The sequence below is a fragment of the Oryzias latipes genome, chromosome 19 (genome assembly GCF_002234675.1).
Source record: "Oryzias latipes chromosome 19, ASM223467v1".
In the NCBI taxonomy this organism is placed as follows: Eukaryota; Metazoa; Chordata; class Actinopteri; order Beloniformes; family Adrianichthyidae; genus Oryzias; species Oryzias latipes.
In genome coordinates, this window is record NC_019877.2 from 3,800,842 (window position 1) to 3,822,696 (window position 21,855).

The window sequence follows — 21,855 nt, forward strand, 5'->3', positions numbered from 1 at the left end:
TGCAGGAAGTTTCTTCAAAATTCTGCATAAAACACAGCAACTCTAAATATTACATATGCAGACATCCATCCATCCCTCCCTCCCTCTTCTTAGCCCAGGGTCCCGGGAAACCGAAGCCTGTTAATAGGCAGAAATAAACTTATCTACTTATCTCTTCAATAAAATGAACACAATTTACATTGACATAAACATATTTAAACCAACTCCTGTTTGACTTTTCCGCTCTTATATACTTTGCATTGTTAGTCTGAAGTGTTTGATTCCTGCAAAAAGTGCTGAAAAAAACGTAAAGACACCAAAAGGTTTGAAGTTTTTTTATGCCATACCAGAGATTACATGAAGGTAAAGGTAGGAGTTTACACACTTTTGTTGCTTTCCCTCATGAATGCGCCTAATACATCTTAGGGGGGGGGGGGAGAAAGATCAAAGATAAACGCCAAACTCTATTTTTTATTACAATTAAAAGTAGCATTAAAGCATTTATGAGTTCTAAAGGGTCAATTTGTGGCAGATTAAGGCAGGTTAAGGTGGAAATGATGGGTTTGTTTTAATATTCCCACAGGGCAGAGCTGCTCACACCAAGTCCATCTCCTTTGAGGGTCCCTCCCTGGTCTCCACGCAGGTATCTACCATTTCTGCCCCGAATAGCAAGGCGGCCATGTTCCAGGAGCTCCAAGGTGAAATCCTCTGGGACCTCACCGTCTGAACACACCAACCCGGCGCTGTTCACATACCAGAACCGGCCGTCGACGCCTGTAGGACAACCCAGCAAATGAAGAGGAGAGAGTAGGGAGGGGGGCAAATCAGTCTTCATATAGGAGTGAACCCTCCTGACCTTTGATATGGTAGGACCCGTTGCTGAACTGAAGTGTAAAAATGTCGTAGACGGATCTGCTGGCATCTAACGTGTTGGAGCTCTTGTGGTGGCAGATGAATCCATTCTCTCCTCTGAGTATCAGCATCGGTCTGTTGATGAGCTTCAAGGTGAGCTGCTCATCTTCACCTGGGAAGGACAACAACAGCAACAACAACAACACTGTAAACAACCATAGAGCAGGCAGGGGAGTCTGGAAAGAAGAGGCCAAGCAGAAAAGTTTACCAATGGAGTCACTGACTGCAAGCAACTGGCCATTCTTCTTGGTGCAGATGTATTTTCCATTGCTGGCTTTTAGTGCCACCTTGTGGCCAAACCACTCCAGTGAAAACATTGTGTTTGCTGATCTGCAGCAGAAAAAAAAAATCAACAACAAGATTTTAGTCTGAAATCCTATTATTTCCTTTTATGATGCTCAGAGGATGAATTTAAAAGGTTAAAATGATGCTACCAAATGACTAAATCAGGGGTCTGCAACCTCCAGAGCCACTCGGTTATCCCTCCATTGTGGCTCTGTGGCTTTGAAGAAAAATGCAAAAAAATCTAAATAAACAACTGGTCTGTTAGTTAAATTTTGTAATCTATTTTTAGATTTTTAAACTGAGCTGATCTTGCTTTTTTTTCTTTACAAATTCTGACATTGCACAAAATGAAGAGAGAGAGAGAGCATTGAAAGTTTTGTCATTCCTCCAAAATGCACACGTCAGACAACTAAGTAAAATGAAGGTTTGATTTAGAATTCAAGTAAATCAGGCGGATCTTTATCTCTTTATTTGACACAGGATTTATTTTTTTAAAAGGAACTTGTGTGCTGCTAAAAAAACAAACTTTCAAAAGGTTAATATAGAAACATAAAATACTGTTATAATCTAGTAATTTTAAATATTTATAGCATACATTTTATTAAAAAGTGACTTAATGGCCTTAAACAATATAATTAATTTATTTTTCCAAACAGTGAGATTTTTCCTGGGATTTGATTCTGGACCAAATGGCTCTGAAAGCACTGAAGGTTGCAGAGCCCAAGTCTAAACAATCTTTCTGAACCCTTTTCACCCACACTTCTGTAGCGTTACTCTGGATGTCGCCGTGAGCCACCAGAGCCCAGTAATTCCCCAGGCTGGAGCGAAATGTGCACTTCTTGGTGTCTTTGTCGATCTCCATCTGAAATGTCTCCATGTCGGTCTCATCTTCCTGATTGGCGGCAAGACTCACGCCTGGGATGGGCACAGAAAAATAACATGCAACACAGCAAACACAAAACAATGAGCCCAAAACTGTTCCACTGATGAGCAGGTCATTGATTTCCAAATCAACATGGTTGCAAAAAGAACACTAACTGGAGCGAACAGGAGATTTTCAGCTCATTAGCTTTACATTTATATGCATGCATATGCTTTTACCTAAAAAAAAATCATATTTTAAGCTAAAATTACACATTTAAAAATAAAGTTGTCAAAATTATATGTAAACTATGAGTAAAAAAACTACTTTCTTAATATATCTGATCTATAAGATGTTTGCAAGATCAAATAAATGAACCAGATATTCAAAAGATTAATTGTCTTCAATGTAAATTGTGTTTTTAACATGTTTTTGTGGCGTTTTTCCTGATGATGGACAACATATGTAAAGAAAATTAAGCTCAAAATCGCATTTCTGAGTATTTCTTTATTCAAATTATTGTGACTTAGGAGCAGTCGAGAAAAAACATTTGGAAAAAGATTGTATTTGTGACGTAGAAAATGAGCTGGACGAGCCATTCTGAATCATCCATTTGTAGTACGTCTTAATTTTCCTCGTCTGAGCTGGAATCTGGATCATAACTGTACAGCTGGATGGCTCCAATATTGCTCGCCATTTTTGTTGCACCGGTAATGTTAAGTTGGAGGTGTCAGGGGCCGTAAGCTAGCAGGAGAAAGAGTGCACAGATGGATGACGGGAAGGGAAGGCGGACTGGCTCTGTACCACAACTCAGGGGCCAATTTCTAATGAACCCCTGCCCTCTGCAGGAACTATGTCATACAGTTTTTTTGGCTAAAAATTGCATAATTATAATTAAAAAATCACTTACAAAATAGATCAAAAGATGATCAAAGTGGGCCTTTAAAACAAGTCGATACTTCATACTGAAAAGTTACTTGTTGTCTCATATAATGTGCAAAAATATATTTCAACTAGAATCAAGACAAAAATACTTGGTGAGATTTTAGGTTTTTGCCGTGCAGGAGGAGAAAGAAGGAATGGGGGGAGGGGGGGGGGGGTTGGTGCCCACTTTGATGACCATAATGTCTTTTGTTTACCAAACTGTGAAGCTTTGTCAAAAGGAGGCATTACAACACAACAAGAAAGAGCAGCAAATTTGAAGCAGAAATAATAAATGATAAAATAATTTGTGGCGTTATTAACTCTAAAAAGGTCTTTTTAAGACTCTTTTGATCTATTTTCAAAGCATTCCCAGTGGTCTATTAATCATGATTATGCTGTATTGACCCAAAATTAAAAATTCTGTGTCGTTTTCTAAAACATAGGTTCTGCAGAGCTGTAGGAGTTCATAGGAGAAATACTCAATTTCCGCTTAATTGCCTTTTATATTGGTCCTCCATTATCAGAAAAATGCCACAAGAACACGTTCAAAACACACAAAACCTGGGCCTTTAAGGACCTTTATACCCTGCGTTTGAGCAGAAAGTGCATTTAGTTTTGATGTCATTTAAATTTATGATATTAGATTAAATAAAAGTTTAAAACAAAATACATTTTTCCCAATAAAATTCATTTTTAGATTGGAGAAGCCTTAATTCTAATTCAGGAATAAGAGCCCCAGATTGCTCACATCACCATTAAGCTGATTGATAAAAGTTACCCGTAACTGTTACTTCATTCTGTCCAAACCCTGTAAGCTGCTTATGAGGGAGCGATAACTAAACCCCTCCAACCTGAGGGGGATGACCAATTTTTTAACAAGCAATGCAGTATTTTTAAGTTGACCAACTGGTGAAACCAATCCACCGTCTCCTCGTTTTATCTCCAGGTACGTCTTGAAAAATCCCCTTTTGGAACTTTATCTTGAAACATCAAAGTTAAATCAAACCTTTTTGTTTTTTTCTTGTATCATCCAGAAAATCGTGCAACAAGGAAGTCCGTTAGATGAACGCAGAGGGTAAACAAATGTTTGCTTCCCTGCCAGCAGATTGTTGGAGACTAAATCCCTAATTAGATAAATCTCAACATATCCCCACTACATTTAGTTAATCTTTTAACAACACTAATCTCTTTGTCTCTTTCTGTCCTTTTTTTTTCTTCTGGTCATCCTTTATATCTCCCCCTTACCCCCACGCCTTAACCCCCCCGACTCCCTGAAGCCCCACCCCATGCAGTTACCCCACCCAGAGCTCTGCCTGTTTGCCCTTTTCACAGTGGGGCTCTGATGTAATCAGCTTTCGAGTGCTGCCTCTCCAGTCCTTCAATCCCCCCGAATAAAAGATATGGGGAGAAACAGGAAATAGGAAGGAATTTTTTTGGGCTGGACTAAGCAGGATGAAGATAATGACCAACCCCAGAGTTGAAGACAAAAGAACCTCGGGGGATTAAAGAGGATAAAACATCTTTATTTCATGTCGGACTCAAAAAAATGTCTGTAAAGTCATATAAATTGTGTGTTTTCTCTGTCAAACCAATCAACATTATTGAAGGCAATGCTTCATGGGTAAACATTGTCTTAAAGACTCACACCAGTCAAAATGGTGTTTTTAACATGTTCATTTTTCCCATGATGGAGGACATATATAAACAATAAAACAGCATTTCTGAGTATTTCTTTATTCAAAGGGTTGTGAATCAGGAGCAGATGAAAAGATGCCGTTGGAAAAGTTTGTAGTTGTTGCGTAAAAACTACAACCGGCAGGCCACAAGATTCCTGCTCCGCCCCATTCTGATGCATCCGCTTGTGGACAAATAACACCACAAATGTCTCTGTTGTCCTCGTTAGAGTTGGCATCTGGCTCAAAACTGTACGGCTGGATGGCTCCAATATTTAGCGCCTTTTATGTTGGGATGATGGGAAATGAGGTCAGGTTTATTCTGTCCCAACAGATGTTAAAAAAACAAAAATCCGCTTTTCTAAGTGGCTAGATTGCAAGGAAGTTTGTGGTTCTTGTTCATTTTTAACGCGGTGAGCATTGAGGTGTGGGAGGGGCCAACGGCAGTCCCAGCTATACTATTGAATGACTGAATGGTCAAATGTGGTCACATGGCATTTTGGGTCCAATTGGACTCGGTTTTATAGCTTTATGTCTTCTGCTTGGCAAGATAAGAGGCCATTGAACCTCAGCTTTTCCCAATTATGGGATACAGGCGGCACAAACAAAGCTGGCAGCTGTTAAAAAGAACATCCAGGCTGTTTTAGAGCTTTTAGCATTTGACGATCATTTGTCAGTCTGTCTAAACTGTCTATTTCTGTCTTAATTTGGAAACATTTCTTATTGGAAATAGTGGAATTAACTTTGTTTTAAAATAATTACGAGGGAAACTGGACTTTACTTCACCCAAATCAGCAACTTGGAGAAGGGAAATTGGGTAAAACAAGGTAAAAGAATAGAGCACCTTGTTGAGTTGTTGGCAAACAAAATGTTTATCTATCCTCCAATCACAAAACATGCTCCCAATATTGAACAAGTTTGAGTGGAGACAAAATCCAAACACAAATAATAATGTTTTATCCCTTTACATATGTAATGAATAGAAAACAAAGCAAAAGGTTCTGTGCCAGACTGTACATTAGCTTAATAAAGGGTATATTCTACCTTTTAAATACTAATTTCAAATGACTCTTGATTCTTGTGGCATTTTGTTTTTTATGACAGAGGACATACATAAAGTAAATTAAGAATGCATATATCTGACTGAGCCATGATGTAGGTCTTTGTTTTATCACGTATTGCTCACAATTTCTGTTGCAACTGTAATGCTATGTTGGGGTTGTGAAGGGCTGTAAGCTAGGAGGACAGAGTGATGGGAAATGAGGGCAGGCTTCCTCTGTCCCAAAAGTCCTGCCCACAACTCAGAGGCAAATTCTGATGAAATCCTGCCGCCCTGCAGAAATTATGTCTTAGAAAAAAACATCTTCTTTGGTTTTGGCGGCATAATCGTAATTTAAAAAAACCTGGGAACGCTTTGAAAATAGACGACAAGACTGTTCTGTAAATTGGAAATGTCTTACTTCTGAAAACAGCCTCCAGTGGTCATTTGAGGAACTGCAGCATTTGGTACTTACAGGTTGAAATCGAGTTTGCAAATAAAGCTTTAATTCTCAATTGCAAAACAAAACATTGAAGAAATTTAACAAAATCTATAGCCTGCAGGTTATAGAATACATTTTTGCATTTCAGTTTAGTTTTTATCAAGATTTCCAGCCAATTTGCTTCTAAAATATGTGGGTGATTTTGTCTTTATTTTAAATCTGACAGTAGAGATTAAAGAAAAGAAAATTTACGACAAAAATAGCATGTTTACCCCACTGATACTTTAATCACATCTTGTTCACACCTAATAAACTAGATATTGCAGGTTTGATACCTGGTACAATTATCATTGATCTTAAGAACATCTGAAGCTTGAATTTAAGTATTTCTACCGCACAGGATGTGCCTGAGGGCCTATCACTCCCATTCTCTCTCATCCTGACTCAATGTCATGCTTTGTCTATCTGCTCCATGTGTCCATTTCACACTAATTCAACCCAGAAATGATCCTCAGACAGGACTCACCTGGGACCTCACAGTAGCTATCGGATAGATGAGATAAGAGGAGGCGGAGGAAGGAGAGAAGGATGGAGGAAGAGAAAGACTCAGAAAAGAGAGGGGAGAGGGGATTGGATATGCTGAAATCCAAGCTGGCAGTCTGAAGATATCAATAGCAATGTTGATGAGTGTTTTCGTCACACGCGTTGGCCAAGCAAAAGAGTTAAGATGGCGCCCATGATCACTGATTTAAAGAAAGACAAAAAAGAAAAACCGGCACAGACGGATCTACTTCTATGGAAAAGTGGATAGGATAGAGCTTCATTTTGGATCAAAGCCTAGATTGAGCTCCATTTCCTCCCTTTGTCCAACCAACAAGTCTGCAAGTGGGGCAGGCATAATTAATCCATCAACGGTGGACGGCTCTGACATCTATTATTGATAGTAAGCTGATGCCACCGTCCCGTGTCCCTCATTTTCATCTATCTCACAGGCTCAAACCCCTGAAACTCCATTTTTAGTTGGATTGTTGGCTATTAACAGATGCCGCACGTGGTTTTAAGGCTTAAAAAGGTTTACTTCTTTGCATTTCATCTCCATGTTGAGATCCAAACGACATGAGATGATGGGGAACCATGTAAGCCAACATGTACAGTACGTTGTTTTGTTTGAATCCAAATGTGTTCATCAAAATACTTAATTTTTTATTTTGTATAAAGAGCCAAATTGTTCAACTTTGCTTCCAGAAATGACTCTCAGAGTCACACAGATGCTGACTGTGGCTGGGTGGGTTAGGGCTGGACTCAGAGCTGGACTCTGGGGGGCAGAAGTTTGAGTGCAGGTTGAGTTTCTGAAAGCAGACTCTCTATTGCCTTCCAGGAACAGAGGTCCTGGACTCATTAATTATTCAGCCTGCTTCACTCGCTGCAGCAGGACGGCTCTGTTTTTGAGCAGGAGAGGAGGAGAAACTCTTGATTTATCAGAGAAAGTGCAGATGGACCCAAAAAAAAAGCTTTAAAAATGTGCAAAGATGCATGCTTCAGCTCGGTATATGGAAACTAAAACAGTGTGTTTGCACTAGTTTCTGAACTTTTCCATTCACCCGTTGTTTAGAGTGGCTGAAGTGACCAAAATTTAAGTCTTAAGGAGCTAATACTGTTAACAAACATTGATGATTCACATTGATTAACCCAAAAATTGAGTTTCAAATCAAACCATTCCTTAGGCAAAAGTGGTTTGTTTAAGGTACAAGTAGTCGATAGTAGCATAAAACTCGGAAAAGAATCTTGAGAGGAAAATCACAAAAGTTTTAAAATGATCTGTCCATGCTTAACTAGAAATCTTATAATAAGATCTCAAAATCTAGAAACAATGAGTTCCAGACAAGCATTCAAAAAGGGAAAAATAGGCTTAAAAAGCAAATGTTAGATAGAATTACTTCTAATTAAATGTTTTACAAGTATATTTTTTCTAGTTCTAAGCAAATAGTTTTAGTTTTTATGTTCCTAATTAGGGCTGCACGATATGAGGAAAACTCACAATTTGTGATATCAGTGATCAATATTAGAATGACGATATAACTTGCGGTACACAAACGAATAGCAAAACATCCAAAAACATCATTTCCATTTCCCTGCAACAGTTTAATTTAATTAAGAGTCAACATAACTTAAATGAGACTCCAAATGACCCTCGTCTACATGGGAGGCGAGCATCTAACATAAAAGGAGTCCATCCGATTGGTCAAATGCATAAAGGGATTTATTTGATTCGTTAAATAATTCAAGCTGTCATAAGATTGTTTTAGCATATTTAAGGTAACCTTTTATTGCAATTTTGCCAACCTTTGTGATATAACAAAATGAGAAAACATTCTTAGGACGAGTTGGTCCATCTTAATATAACCTCATAAAATCTAAAACTAGCACACATAAATCTACATTTTTTCCCCCAAAATGAATGCCAGCCGAACTTGTCAACATTTATTAACTTTAAAATAAAAGCCTTAACATTGAACCGCTGCAATTGGAGTTTTAAATCAAGTTTTTCTGTTGTTAAGAGTAGGAAGCAAAAGGATTTTGACTCGTTTTAACAATAATCTTCTTATTTCTAGATGCTAGCTGTTAATGTGACAAAAAATCCTGCACTGATTTTGAGAAAAGCTTGGAAAAGTGTCTTTGCTAGTATCAAATAGTTTGTGTACTAAAAAGGAGGCAGTATACTTGAAGTTTCCTTTTCATATACCAAAGAAAAATGTTCCAATTTAGTCTCAAGAAGTACTCAGTTACTTCCTACATTACACATAAATGGTGTTTTAACGGAACGGGCACACATCACCGAGAGCCATCGAGAAATGTTCTGACCCGCCATATGGAATAAATGATATTGATGATCCTTAATAACGTTTTATTCGCCCTGCAATTCTGGTGTCTCTCCATAGATCACGTTCTACAAATACAGTAAACTGAGCTTAGTTCAGCTGCAGAAAGTTGTTCTGCATTCATGTGGTGTTGAAAAATGTGTGTTTTCCAAGTTGGACAAGCATTTTGCAGATCATTCCAACAGCACATGAACGCAGCATTTATGTAAATTTGCTTTTTTACCTGAGGAACATCAACCCATTGCTTCAATGGGCACAAAAAGGAAAATAAAAGCCACAGTTTTGAAATAAAAACTTCAAAATGTTCTGTTTTAAAATATATATGTCAATTTTCTATCAAAGTTAAAGCATTTTTTTGTCCAAATACCATGTTCTGTCTTTCTCTTCTGACGTGGAATACCAAAACACTCCTGGTGCAGCCCTTCTGACAATTTTTAAAACCCTTTGTGGCTCACGAAAAAAATAGTTTGAACTCCTCTGGTCTATAGTATACTTGCCGTTGCTGTACATATACTCAAGTATACTTAATAATGTAAACTTGAAGTGTACTACTGTTTGTGAAGGAATCAGAAGACCTTCTGCAAACAAAACACTGTCAAACCTTCTCTGCATTCACCCAGACTCTCCCACCAACAGCTGCATTAACTTTAATTGTATTGAATACACCAATTTTAGAGAAAGTTTAACAAACTTCACGCCCTCTCCTAACATCCCTGCATCCATAAATCCCCATAAAACAGCATCAGCGGTGGGTTCCTGCTCAGCATCCTGATCACACACAGGTGTTCCAGCAAACCCAACAGGACAACTGCACGCTGCCACTGGGAGGAGATGAAAAATCTTCCAATGAAATGTCATCCTAAAACAGAATGAGTCTTTTATTTAACTAGGTTCCCGCGGATTGGAGAGCTCCTTCATGAATACTGTCAACGTTTGCCACATTAAAGTAACTCTCCTTTTCATGTTGAACTGTGGGTTTTGTCTGGAAATCAGCAATAATTAATGATGATCTGCATGCAAACTGTTGGTGAGACTCCCATATTTACATGCATCCATTATCAGATGTCACTTGCTGTTCCATAATGGATGTGAGCAGGTCAGCCTGTGTCAGCACAAGCTCACGTGCCCCCCCCCCCCCCCCCCCCCCCAGCTCTTAAGGTCAAACTTTGTCCATTTAATTAGCAGTTTGGAATTCTGCTAAGGTTTCCAGGAGAAAGATCAACTGTCTATGCATGCATGGGTTTAGGACCCCAGATTTATGTGCACAATGTCAGTGTTTTCTTACCTTGTCGTATGGAGACATAGCGGCCGTTGGCTGCAATCAGAACCACTTGAGGGTGGCTCTCCACCAAGTCAAACAGCTCATCCTTGCCTGGTTTGGAGCACCTCCCAGATCTCAGGGTTCCTGTTGGTCCCATGGGAGACAGGTACTTCCCCTCGCAATCTTTGAAGGCTAGTTTTCCACACTTCAACTCCAACGTGTATTGCGTGGTCCTCTCCGTCTGTGTCAGCAGCTTTCCGTCGTTGCTGAGGAAGCGGCTGTCGCTGGTCTTTAGGCAGTACCTCCCATCCACGTAGACGATGGTCAGAAGGGCTCCCACTCCCCAGGGAATGTTCAGATCCACAGCAATTTCTCCATCTTCCATGGAGAGGCGGGCGTAGCGCTTGCGGGCCACGGACAGCAGGTTGGCCTGCGGATGCAGAGCCAGGTGCATTGCCCACAGTTCAGCATCAGTGATTGCCTGAGCAAAGCAGGACAGGTAATCCCGAGATCCGCCGAAGAAGCGGAGGTACTGCTCAGACTGCAAGGCCCAGCGACCATCTGACTGAGGCACGATGAGGAATCGGCAGTCTGAATTTTGGCCGTCAGCCTCGCAGGAGACTTTGCCATCCTTGTCTGAGGCCAGGTAACGTCCCAAGTGACTGCGTAGGTACACCACCTGGGTATCTTGGAGGTCCTGCTCTAGCGTCCATATCTGCTTCTTCTTTAGGCTGGGCGCTGATGCGTTTAACTGAGAATCAAGAAAACACACAGGTGTTATTTACAACTTACAATAAAACCCAACCAGCAGTCAAACAAGAACCGGCTTGTACTTTTATACCTTGAAACCAAAGGCCTCTGCGGTGAGGTATCGACCCTCATGGTTGATCAGACCAAACTGCAACTTGAGTGGGTGATTTCCATTGACGGGCATCTTCACCTGTAGAGGTATTAGGGTGGACAAAAAGGAACACAGCTTAAAAACCCACTCCAATCATCTTTTCATCTATTTTCAAAGCATTCCCAGTGGTCTTTTTTAATTATGATTGTGTCATTTTTTTGGCCAAAATTAAAAAGGAAGTGACTTTGTGTGTAAATTCTAAAATACGTGCGGCCAGTATGAAAGTCATTTTCTTGGCTGCACTTATTTTGAATGCTGAAAATACATGGATTAATATATCCGCACTTAAAATATTTGCTGTGCCCCTTGGTAACCATTCCTGGGGGGTATTCCAAAAAGCAGGTTATGCTAGTTGCCACAGTAAGTTTGAGGCTAAGGAGGTGGATAACCTCAGCTTTCGGTTCCAAAAACAGAGGTATGTTTCAGGGTATGCTTAGTTCCCATAGCAACTCATGCTCTGAACATATAACCTGGTCTGGAGCAGGTTTAGTTGAAGGTTAGTTTGTTTTCAGAGAGGTGAAGCGGCATGGCGTGTCCATTTGAAGATGATTTAGTGGATGAAGAAGCTCAAATAATAATTTTTCCACCATGAGAGGGTGATAAGACCACGGATGGATGTTGGAAAGAAAAACTTTTTTACATTGATCTAACTTAATTATTTGCTTCAGTAAAGATAAATAATTTTTTTAGTTAAGTCAGCTTGAAAATAACACGTAAAGTTACAGTTATTTTACTTTCATTCAAATTAATTCAATTAAGTAGGTGGAACTTTGGTGCTGCGGTTAGATCAGCACCGCAAGGAATTGTGGGATACCATTTCCTTTCCCTGTCTGGACGGATTTGGGTTTAAGTGTGGGTTTCTGACCAAATGTGTTTAGTTGTTTAGCTGTTTTACTGTGTTTTGCCCAGTTATTTGTCCTGTTATGTTTAATTCTTTCTGCACCATGAGTGAGAGGGAGGGAGAGGACGATGAGTTTTTTTAACACCCCTACTGTGCAGCTGTGTAATGTCAAAGTCAGTGAAATATTATACTATATTACGTTTCATATTGCAAATCTGCTTTGTTTTATTCATTTTATTGTTATAAAAATTAGTATATCTGCAGGTTCAAATTTAGACATATGAGAGTTCAAGAAGTACAATAAATTAAGATGGAAAAACATTTAATTGAATTGGAGTAATATTACATTTAGTTAGATAAATATGTAAATTTGAGTTGTAAAAAAATATTATTTTAAATTACGTGTTACCAATTAAAGTAATTCATTTAAGTTGGATAAGTTTTATATATATATGTGCGCGTCACAATGAAAATGGAAAAGAGATAGAAACTCATGTGTTTACTTTGTCCGTTCTTTTCTCCAAGCAGAAGCATTTTCTTTTGCTGATGATGCAGCTGTATTACTTTCTTGATGGGCGTATCTTCATACGCCGTCATTAAAATCTCTGACTCCGTCTCACTGTTTCTCACTCTTTCATTCGTCTCACTCTTTTATTCTCCACGCGTTTCCATGGAGACTCTGGAAATCGGTGATCCATTGAGAATGTCTTTATGTACTTGCCGTGCACGTGCAAGTCCAGCGTAATTACGCTAACTCATATCCAGTCTTTTGGAACCGACATACCCAGAGTAAGCAAGTTCAGGCGGATTTCAGCCAGAGTTCAGGGTTAAAATCAGGGTAGTTAAAACATGATTTCTGGAATACCCCCTGCTTTTTCAAATTACCCCTTACAATATGTACAACTAATAATAACATTTTGCCTCGGACGCACTAAAAATATGCAGCAATGTGCATCTGAGCCGCAGGTAATTTAGGTGTGTGGCCAAGATGAATTTCCATCAGTCTTTTTACTTGGCGGCACTCAAAATAACATTAGCTAATTAAAAAACCTGTGTTTTTTTCTAGGACATAGTTTCTGCAGAGCGGCAGGAGTTCATTAGAAATGCGCCTCTGAGTTGTGGGCAATACTGTTGGTGTGAAGCAATCCCGCCCCCTAACTGAGAGCTCTCAGTTTACACTCCTTTCTGCTAGCCTACACCCCCTCACACCAACAGACCTAATGCCACGCTCAGACGGGGCTCGGCAACGCTCGTTCAAGATACGACTTCCAATGAAACGTCTATGTAATTGCACGTGAATTCTCGTTTTGGGCTTTCACATTAAAAACTCTCGCGCTCAATCACAACACATGATTTTAAGTCAGTTTTCGTACTCTATGTTCAAAATGCAACCACTAACTATAACTATAACTTTAACTTTAACTATATGTTAAAGTTAAACCGGTTGAGCTTTGACCAATCAGGGACTTGGATTAGGTACTGACTTATGGGTAGTGTCCTTCTGTATTTACGGAAGTGTCAACCGTTTAAAAAATGATCACGAAGGAGATATTACTGAATGCGTTTTGTATTAAATGACTCTAAGTCTTTCATATATCGGAAAGAAGCTGTAAAAGAAAAAACCCGGAGCCAGTTTTGCACCACTTTGACAATTCGCACAAAGACTCTTCCAACTGGCAGGGCAGTCCAGTTCAACAACCCGCATTTAGCGCATTCTTGAATACACAACACATGCTCGATGTGAAATCAGCACAACATTACTGGTGCAACAAAAATGGCGAGCAATGTTGGAACTCTCCAGTCATACAGTTTAGAGCCAGATTCCAGCTCAGATGAGGAAGACGTAGTTGTATTCAAGTGGATGCATCAGAATGGTGCGGAGCAGGGAGCTTAGTACCAGCCCAGCGTATTTTCCACTGAACGAATATGTTCTTTTTTCCAACTGAATTTTTTCATCTTCTCCTGATTCACAACAATTTGCATAAAGAAATACTCAGAGATGCAAATTTGAGCTTAATTTTTTTATATGTCCTCCATCATCAGAAAAATGCAACAAGAATATGCTAAAACACACAAAAATACAATTATTATCAGACATAGTCCTTAAGAAAATGAGAAAAAAGGAAATAAAAGACCCCAAAACCTTAAAAAAGATAATCAAAGAAGTTTGATTTCAGGTATAAAAGTTCCCCCCATAATTCCACTTGGCCCATGAGGGGAAGCAGATGGGACCAAGGAGAAGGATCCATGTTTTTAACTCTGAAAGCACACCATAAATACAGCAGTATTTGTAAATAGTGAAAAAAAACGTTATGTTATAATGATGAAATGCAAAAGTTGTCAAAGCTGGCAATCAATTCATTAAGGTGCAGTACATAAAGCACTCCCTAAACCACAAATTCCTCCCTCCGCTCTATGCTTCATTATACTTTGTTCCAGCCACAGGCTCCTAATTTACTTACTGTGGTTTTGTGGCTTCTCTCTGCAGTTCCTACAGCTCTAATTCCAGCTCGCAGATTTAAGAGGCTTCTTTCACCAGGCGTCCTCTTGTAATTCTCTCAACTTCTTCTTCTCTTGCTGACTCTTGCTTTCTGTTATCTTGCCCGTTAGCTGGACTTCACTGCCGCTAATGGTGTGCCTTAATCAGTTTGCGTCAGCCTTGATCTCTCCTCGGTCTGGTTTCCGTCCTTTGCAGACTAATTTCTCACAGGACTGTTTGGCTCCAAGCTGCATCCTTTTTTACTCCGACCTTTGCGTTGGATCAATGCCATCAAACACCTTGGATCTCCTTCACCTTCCTCCGGATCCCTCTTCATCAGAACATCCCGAACAGTCCTGGATTCACATCGGCGGTATGCAGAAGACGCTGGGTGATTCCTGCCCTTTTTCCTCCCAACATGAGCACCACCGCTGAAACAATCACCACTCTGAAGCCCCTTTTGTAGCTTTTACCTCCCATCCCCTCCTCTCTCTACATTTTTCTAACCTGCCATGAGTTTGCTCCTCAGTCTCAGCAAATAAACTCTGCACTTCACCTCTTTGCTCGACACACAAACAGGACAGAAACGCTGCTCACATTGCAGCAGGTAACCAGAGCTCTCTCTGAGCCTTAGTGCGGCTCCCCTTACCTGTCTGTGCGGGGGTTTGGTTACACACCTTCTCTGATTGCAAGCTCTCTGAGTCCGAATGAGAATTGTGTCTGAGAGGGACAGCGGGGGGAGACTTTACATCTGAATTTAAGAGAGGCGGAGGATATTATGAGGGCAGCAGGCTAATCAACATAGGGGGTTTGAATGCATGTGTGTGTGTGTGTAATCAACCTTCCCAATCAGCCTATTACATATCCTCTTTTCAGAGTAAACAGTCGTGTCTGTTCCTGAATCCGTCTAATCCCCAACCCAATCATCCCAACCTGGCTAATCTACTACAGCCATCCCTCCCCTCTTCTGAAACACACACGTCCCTTCTTCCTCTGCTTGGAAAAACCAACTGCGGCGCAGAAAAATATATCACCGCATGCACACAGAGGTCAGAGGGCACTCACAATAAACACCAGCCACGCAGAGATTTGCTTTTCCCGACCCAGACGTAAACTGCCGCGGGAAATGCCATCAGCGGTGCGCTCAAGCTCTCACTGACACGGAGTTTAACGCACCCCCAGCCTGCTGAAACAAACAGAAAACTGCAGCGTTCCAGAAAAAACTGTTCGGAAAACGTCATACAAGAACCAATATGTTTTTTGTTTGGTGCCACAAACGCACAATCAGAAGGAAAAGAGAGATGTCATCAAGTATGCTGTTAAAAAAAACTGCACAGGAACCATGGACACTCAATATCTTAAAGCACAACTCTGATCAAATTGGTGTTTTTGTTTTCAGCATGTTTTTGTGACATTTTTACCAGAGATGGAGGACATATAGGAAGAAAATTAAGCATAAAATTACATTTCTTAATGCAAATCGTGAATCAGGATCAGATGAAAAATTGCAGTTGGAAAAAGATTGATGCTGCCATTGAAGCTCCCTGCTCCGCCCCTTTCTGATGCATCCACATGTAGACAAATAGATCCATGAACGTCTTTATTTTCCTCGTCTGAGATAGAATCTGGATCAGAACTGTACGGCTCCAATATTGGTCGCCATTTTTCCATTCGTTTTTTGTTATTACCAACATTTACGACTATTTTTAATACATTTAAGTCAATGAGATGGGAGAGAACAAACAACAAAAACTGACATGTGAACGAGAACCTGTTACACAAATATAAAAATTCATGTTACACAAATAATAAAGGGTAAACTTAACCAAATCAAAACAGTTTACACAAGAAAAGTGTTGAATTGTGCTGATAACAACACAAAGCAGCTTCATATTGAAAAATAAAATGAGATTAATGACAGCATTTCAGTGTTAAATTCAAGATTTCAAAATGAACCCACATATTTGTGTATTTAACACAAAATGAAGACAAAGATGAACTGATATTTCAGCAGTTTTGATCTTCTAAAAATAAAACAATATGTGACAATCTTATAAATCCCTGACTATGTGAGACAAAGCGAAAACAGAGGTAGTTCAGCTTCTAAAATGATCATCTCTTATCTATATTCAAAGCGTTCGCAGTAGTCTTTTATTGATGATAATGCCTTTTTTAGCCAAAAAAAACAAAACTGTGTCATTTTCTAGGACATAGTTTCTGCAGAGCAACAGGAGTTTATTAGAAATCTACCACTGAGTTGTGGAGCCGAGTGAGCCTAAACCTACGTCTAGCTTTCCAATGGTCTTTTTTTTCATCTGCTCCTGATTCACAGTGATTTGAATAAAGAGATATTCAGAAATGCAATTTTGACCATGCATGAGACCATTGTGGTCTTAATCCTTTTCAGGCCATCTTCAGCTTTGAATTCAGTTCTTCTGGCTTCTTTCGAAGTGACATAAAACATTACATTTTTAATCTTATATTCAACCAAGGCTCAACAGAACAATCAGAAACGGGTCAGATTTGCAATAAAAATGACGGAATTTAGCAGAAACATTGTAACAAAACTGATCATCAGTTTTTAGGATTCACCCAGGCAACCTATAGAGGGCATCCCAGTTCTAAAAAGGCCAACTCAGGTCTGAAACGTTGAATCAAACATCCATGAAACTGCAAACTGAAAAGGTTTAATGAAGCTCACTTCTTTTCTTAAGTTACTAGGAGAGTTCTCGTGAACTTCACAGCTCTAAAACAACACATTTGCATTAAAATGGAAATCAGATTTTTACTTTTGCATCCTTAAAATCATGCGTATACCTCCCCCTGATTCCTATCTGCAAAATCTAAACAAAAATCCAGTCAGTGAGAAAGAGGAGGGGTGAGCAGGCCCGCTAAAATCCAAAAAGTCATTTACTGTTATTGTCATCATTGCTATTATTTTCATTACTATAACTGTTATCACTATTACTGTATTTCCTCCTCGTGTGTATCCTATCCCACGCATCATTAGCTCGCTCTCTGTGGCCCCTGGGGGCTGCGTCATCGTCTGCTGATGTGCCGCCGCTCCTGCTGCTGCCGCTGTCGGTACCGACGCCTGTCGATGGCCAACCAGATGTTTTTTTTCCTTTTTTTTTTCCTCCACTCCTTCTTCTGGGACAGCGGCTGTGCCAGGTTCACCGTGGCAACCGTGGGATGGTGCTTTAGAAGCCATTACAGCGATCCTCTGATGACACTCAAATAGCTATCATTACACCTCCTCCAAGGAGACACAGAGGTGGGGGAGGAGGGAGGATGAGAGGTGAGAGGGGAAGGAAGGAAAAAAAGGGGGGAGGCTGGATGGCTCGCAGGGAAGGGAGAGAGGTGGTAGCCATGCAGATGGGAGACAGAGAGGAGAAGGGCTGGTGGTGGGAGAGGGGTTAAGGGTGGAGGCAGAGGGAGAGTCTGCAAATTACACAGGCAGACATGGATGAGAAGTGTTAAAGGAATACAAGGTGCACGGAAAGATGGAGGAGAGGGGAAGGAGAGTCTTGAAGAACGGGAGAATTTAAAAATGACCGTTTCTGAGTTAACAGCCGCCAGCCCTTTTCTACCCTATTAAGTTCTATTCTGCCATTACTTGGGGCTGCGGGGTGCTGCCTCGTACCCCACAGTGCAACCCCCCCCCCACCACCACATTTTTTCATACACTTTGCCCCATGTCTGCCTCCTGGTCGGTTCTCTTGTGTTCAGTTCATTTCAAAGGGTTGAATGAAGGAGAGACTCTGGTTGGAAGCTGTTGTGCTATGTCGTCCTTTAGTTTGTGTTTCCTGAACAATTTAAAGACCCGCTCCAATGAACATGTTTTTTTTAAACATGTTCTAATGATGGAGGACACATATAAAGATTAAAATTGCATTTCTGAGTGTTTCTTTACTCCCATTTTTGGCGTATCAGGTGCAGACGAGTAAAATTGTAGATTGTAGTTGTTATGTAGAAACTACAATCGGCAGGCAACAAGCTACCTGCCGCTCTGCTCCATTCCGATGCATCCACTTGTAGACAAGTAGATCCATGAACGTCTTTCCTAGTCTGAGCTGGAATCTGGCTCAAACCTCTACGGCTGGAAAGCTACGATATTGGTTGACATTTGTGATGCACTGGTAATGCTAGGTTGAGGTTGTGAGGGGCTGTAAGCTACAGATTGATGATGGGAATTGGTGGTGGCGTTGCTCCAGTTCCGTTCACAACTCAGAGATGAATTTCGAATGAACTACTGCTGCTCTGCAGAAACTATGTCCTAGAAAACAACAGTTTAATAAAAAGGTTTTAGCAAAAAATGGTATAATCATAGTTAAAAGACCACTGAGAACGATTTAAAATTACACTGTGTGTGGCAGGTTCTTCTCCTCAGGTAAAATGGGCCGTTAGAGTGATTTAACTGACTCTGACAAGTCAAAAATTGTAAAAAGTCTTTCAGGGGGTTTAGCACTCTTGAAATATCCAAGATACTGGGGCCCGTTCAAAGAATTATTACGTATTTTGTTGCAAATTGTCAACGGGTATGCAAGAAACATGTGGAGAAGAAATGACGCAAATTAACTGCCAAAGGTTTGAGAAGAATCAAGCGTGAAGCAACCAGGACGCTTTCTCGACCAGTGCTGCCATATCCCACAACTGCAACCTACCTGGAGTATCAGGAAGTACGAGATGTTCAGTTCTCAGAAAAGCTGAAACCCGACCACCTCTTAACAAAATGCACAAGTTGAAACGTCAAGAACGAGCAAAGAACTATCTCAAGACAGAACTTTTCAGAGGCTTTGTGGGCCGATGACATGAATGGACCGGATGGAGGCGCCCGTGGTTGGATCAGTAACGGACACAGAGCTCCACTTCGACTGGAGCAAGGTGGAGGTGGGGTGCTGGTGTGGGCAGGTATCATTAAAAATAAGTTGGTTGGACCTTTTCGAGTTAATAATGGACTCAATATCAACTCTCAGACCTACTGCCAATTTTCAGACAACACTTTTTTCAAGCAGTGGTTCAAGAAACAGTCTGCATCTTTCAAGAAGACACTCCATCACTTGCATCAAAGCCCTCTACTGCGAGGCTGGCTAGCAAAGGCCTTAAAGATGGAAGGGCTAATGACACAGCCCCCATCTTTATTGACCTAAATCCTATTGAGAACTTTTGGGCCCATCTTAAGCGGGAGATATACAGTGAAAGTAAACAGTACACCTCTCTGGGAGGTGATGGTCACAGCTGGACAAAAGGTTGATCCCAAGCAGATCAAGAAACTGACGGACTCCATGAACGAAAGGCTTGTGTCTGTCATTGAAAAGAAAGGTGGCTATATTGGTCACTGAGATTTTCTCTTTGCATTTCAGAAAAAGTTTATTTGTAAAGTTTGTTTGTTATTCTCACTTTAACAGGTGTATAAAAAAACTGCAAGATGGGAAAATCTTTTTTTCTTTGAGTTGCAGAATAATTCTGCACATTGTAAGTTGCCTAATAATTGAGTAAACGTAGTTATCTTTTTAAGAAAGCCAAATCTTCACTTTTAATACTTTTATCTATTGAATATTCAGGTTTGAGGTTTTTTTCCCTACATTTTAGATCGACCAAGTGCACTGTAGTGGCACAACAATACAATTTATCCTCAAAAATACAGATTGCCTAATACTTGTGCACTCAGTGTAGATCAAAAGAGAACTGGAGTGAGACTTTAACTGAACTCCAGTGAAAATTATTCTACATAATAGCAGCGATAAGAACGATACGATTCCTTGGCCATATTGGTTCCTGTTGATTGATCTGATTCACTGACCTAAAATGAGTTCAGGACATCTTTAGCCAAAACTTCAACCAGTTGATGTCAAATCCATGTAGTTCCCACATCATAATTATCCAAATGGAACATAATTAGAACATTTTACCACACTATACGGTCACATGTCTTTGGAAAATTCTGTTTCCACACATTGGTGCCATCACATCAGTCGTTCTTACGTTACAGTAAAATAATGTCTCAATCCAAATGTTATTTTCCAATATTGATATAATCGACTTATTTCATTTTGAAAAGATTAAGTGATGGTATATTCAATTAACAACTTGAGTCAGACGGATCGATCTAAGGATCGATAAGTGTCCAGTTTTGTTCCTTCTATAGGGTCTCGTGTTCTGAAGGCTGTGAAGCCGACTCCTACATTTCCAGGACTTCAGCGCCTCATTATTCGACTCTCTTGAGTGAGAACGAGTCTAAAGAAGCATTGGAATTCGCTCGAGCTTCAACAACTCAAAACAATAAAAAAAAAAAGACAACGTTCTCTGAGAGAAAAAATGTGTCAACCTTTTTTTTTCTTTTTGTGGAGCGCTGAGCCTGGCTCCTTTCTCATCTCGCTTTGTATCAAAATACCTCCATCCAAGTTTGCCTCTTCATCACATTTCTCTCTTCTTGACACACTTTTTGGATAAAGGACGAGGTGAAGAACTTCTTCTTCCGTTTGAAAACAAATGCATGGTTTCTGAGACAGGGGATGGATAAAAATGGAAGTATGATAGACAAACGAATGACTGAATAAATAAATAAATATAAAAACACACTTATTAAAGGGTTGCCACTGAAATCAAAGGAGAAAGTTGAAATGTCAGTACTCAAAGCCACCACTAGGAGGCGGTGTAGGCCTTATGATGCTCTTCTAATGAGAACGCTGGCTGTATGGATTTTGGAGGTCGCACAAAAACGAAAGAGAAGATTGATGCTTGGTTTGTCAGCGTTGGTGCCTGTGGGACTGCATAGCGTAGGAGGGAAGGACTGTAGTGCTATTTAAAATGGCTGCTATTAATGCTTTTAAAATTTGTTTTTTATGGCATTTTTTGTTAAAGCCTTCAATCCGCTACATGAACAAAAAACATCCTTGCAATTCAAATGTTTTTCTTACCTCACCTGAGTGTCTCACCTGTATAAGTCATGCTGTAACTGACAGTTTGGGTGCAAATGTGGGTTCCACTTCACTGCCAGGCATGCGCTTCTTGTGTGCCTTTCAGTCTCTTTGGTTTCCTTGCATGCTGACTTGATTATAATCAAGGAAGCACGCGCTTAGAAAGGCTTCAGAAATGTCTCTGGTCGCCTCATGTGTTCCGGTCTATACTATATTATCCTTTCTTTAGATGTGTCTGAAAAGATGCTTTGAAACGGCGCGGATTAACTGATGTATTGCGTTTCTAAAAACAAACCGCCTCTGAATCATTCATTAATTCACATTTGGCTATTACAGAGCGGGTTTGTGCTTTATGGGGGAACGCAGCGCCTTCTTGTGTGGCAGGAAAGAGTTAATAGCGATGGGCTCGACGTGATGAGTGAAGGGGGCTCTGTGAAAAGCAGCCAGCCAATCCGCGT

The 21,855-nt window shown here is 40.2% G+C and overlaps 1 protein-coding gene across 4 annotated transcripts; it reads right to left on the reverse strand.

The window, feature by feature from the left end:
• Positions 1–129: 129 nt before the first annotated feature.
• Positions 130–21,666, reverse strand: fscn2 (fascin actin-bundling protein 2, retinal). Of its 4 annotated transcripts, XM_023949727.1 has the most exons (7): positions 21,416–21,666; positions 11,098–11,196; positions 10,281–11,007; positions 1,935–2,091; positions 1,100–1,221; positions 836–1,003; positions 132–753 (listed from the first exon to the last, which is right to left on the reverse strand). In XM_023949727.1, the coding sequence occupies exons 2-7, from the start codon at positions 11,188–11,190 to the stop codon at positions 548–550; spliced, it is 1,473 nt and encodes a 490-aa protein (XP_023805495.1). In that variant the 5' UTR covers positions 11,191–11,196; positions 21,416–21,666; the 3' UTR covers positions 132–547. The 4 variants fall into 4 exon arrangements, with proteins under 4 accessions (XP_020567910.1, XP_020567914.1, XP_020567913.1 ...); XM_020712251.2 differs by having other exon boundaries at positions 130–753; positions 836–1,221; XM_020712255.2 differs by lacking the exon at positions 21,416–21,666 and adding an exon at positions 15,127–15,375 and having other exon boundaries at positions 130–753; positions 836–1,221.
• Between the last annotated feature and the right edge of the window lie 189 nt (positions 21,667–21,855).

Coding starts and splice junctions, on each gene's coding strand:
- fscn2 (XM_020712251.2), bottom strand. CDS start 11,190: ATGCCCGTCAATGGAAATCACCCACTCAAGTTGCAGTTTGGTCTGATC. Junction 11,008..11,097: donor CAGAGGCCTTTGGTTTCAAG/GTATAAAAGTAC, acceptor CTTGATTCTCAG/TTAAACGCATCAGCGCCCAG. Junction 1,222..1,934: donor CAGAGTAACGCTACAGAAGT/GTGGGTGAAAAG, acceptor TTTCTGCTGCAG/ATCAGCAAACACAATGTTTT.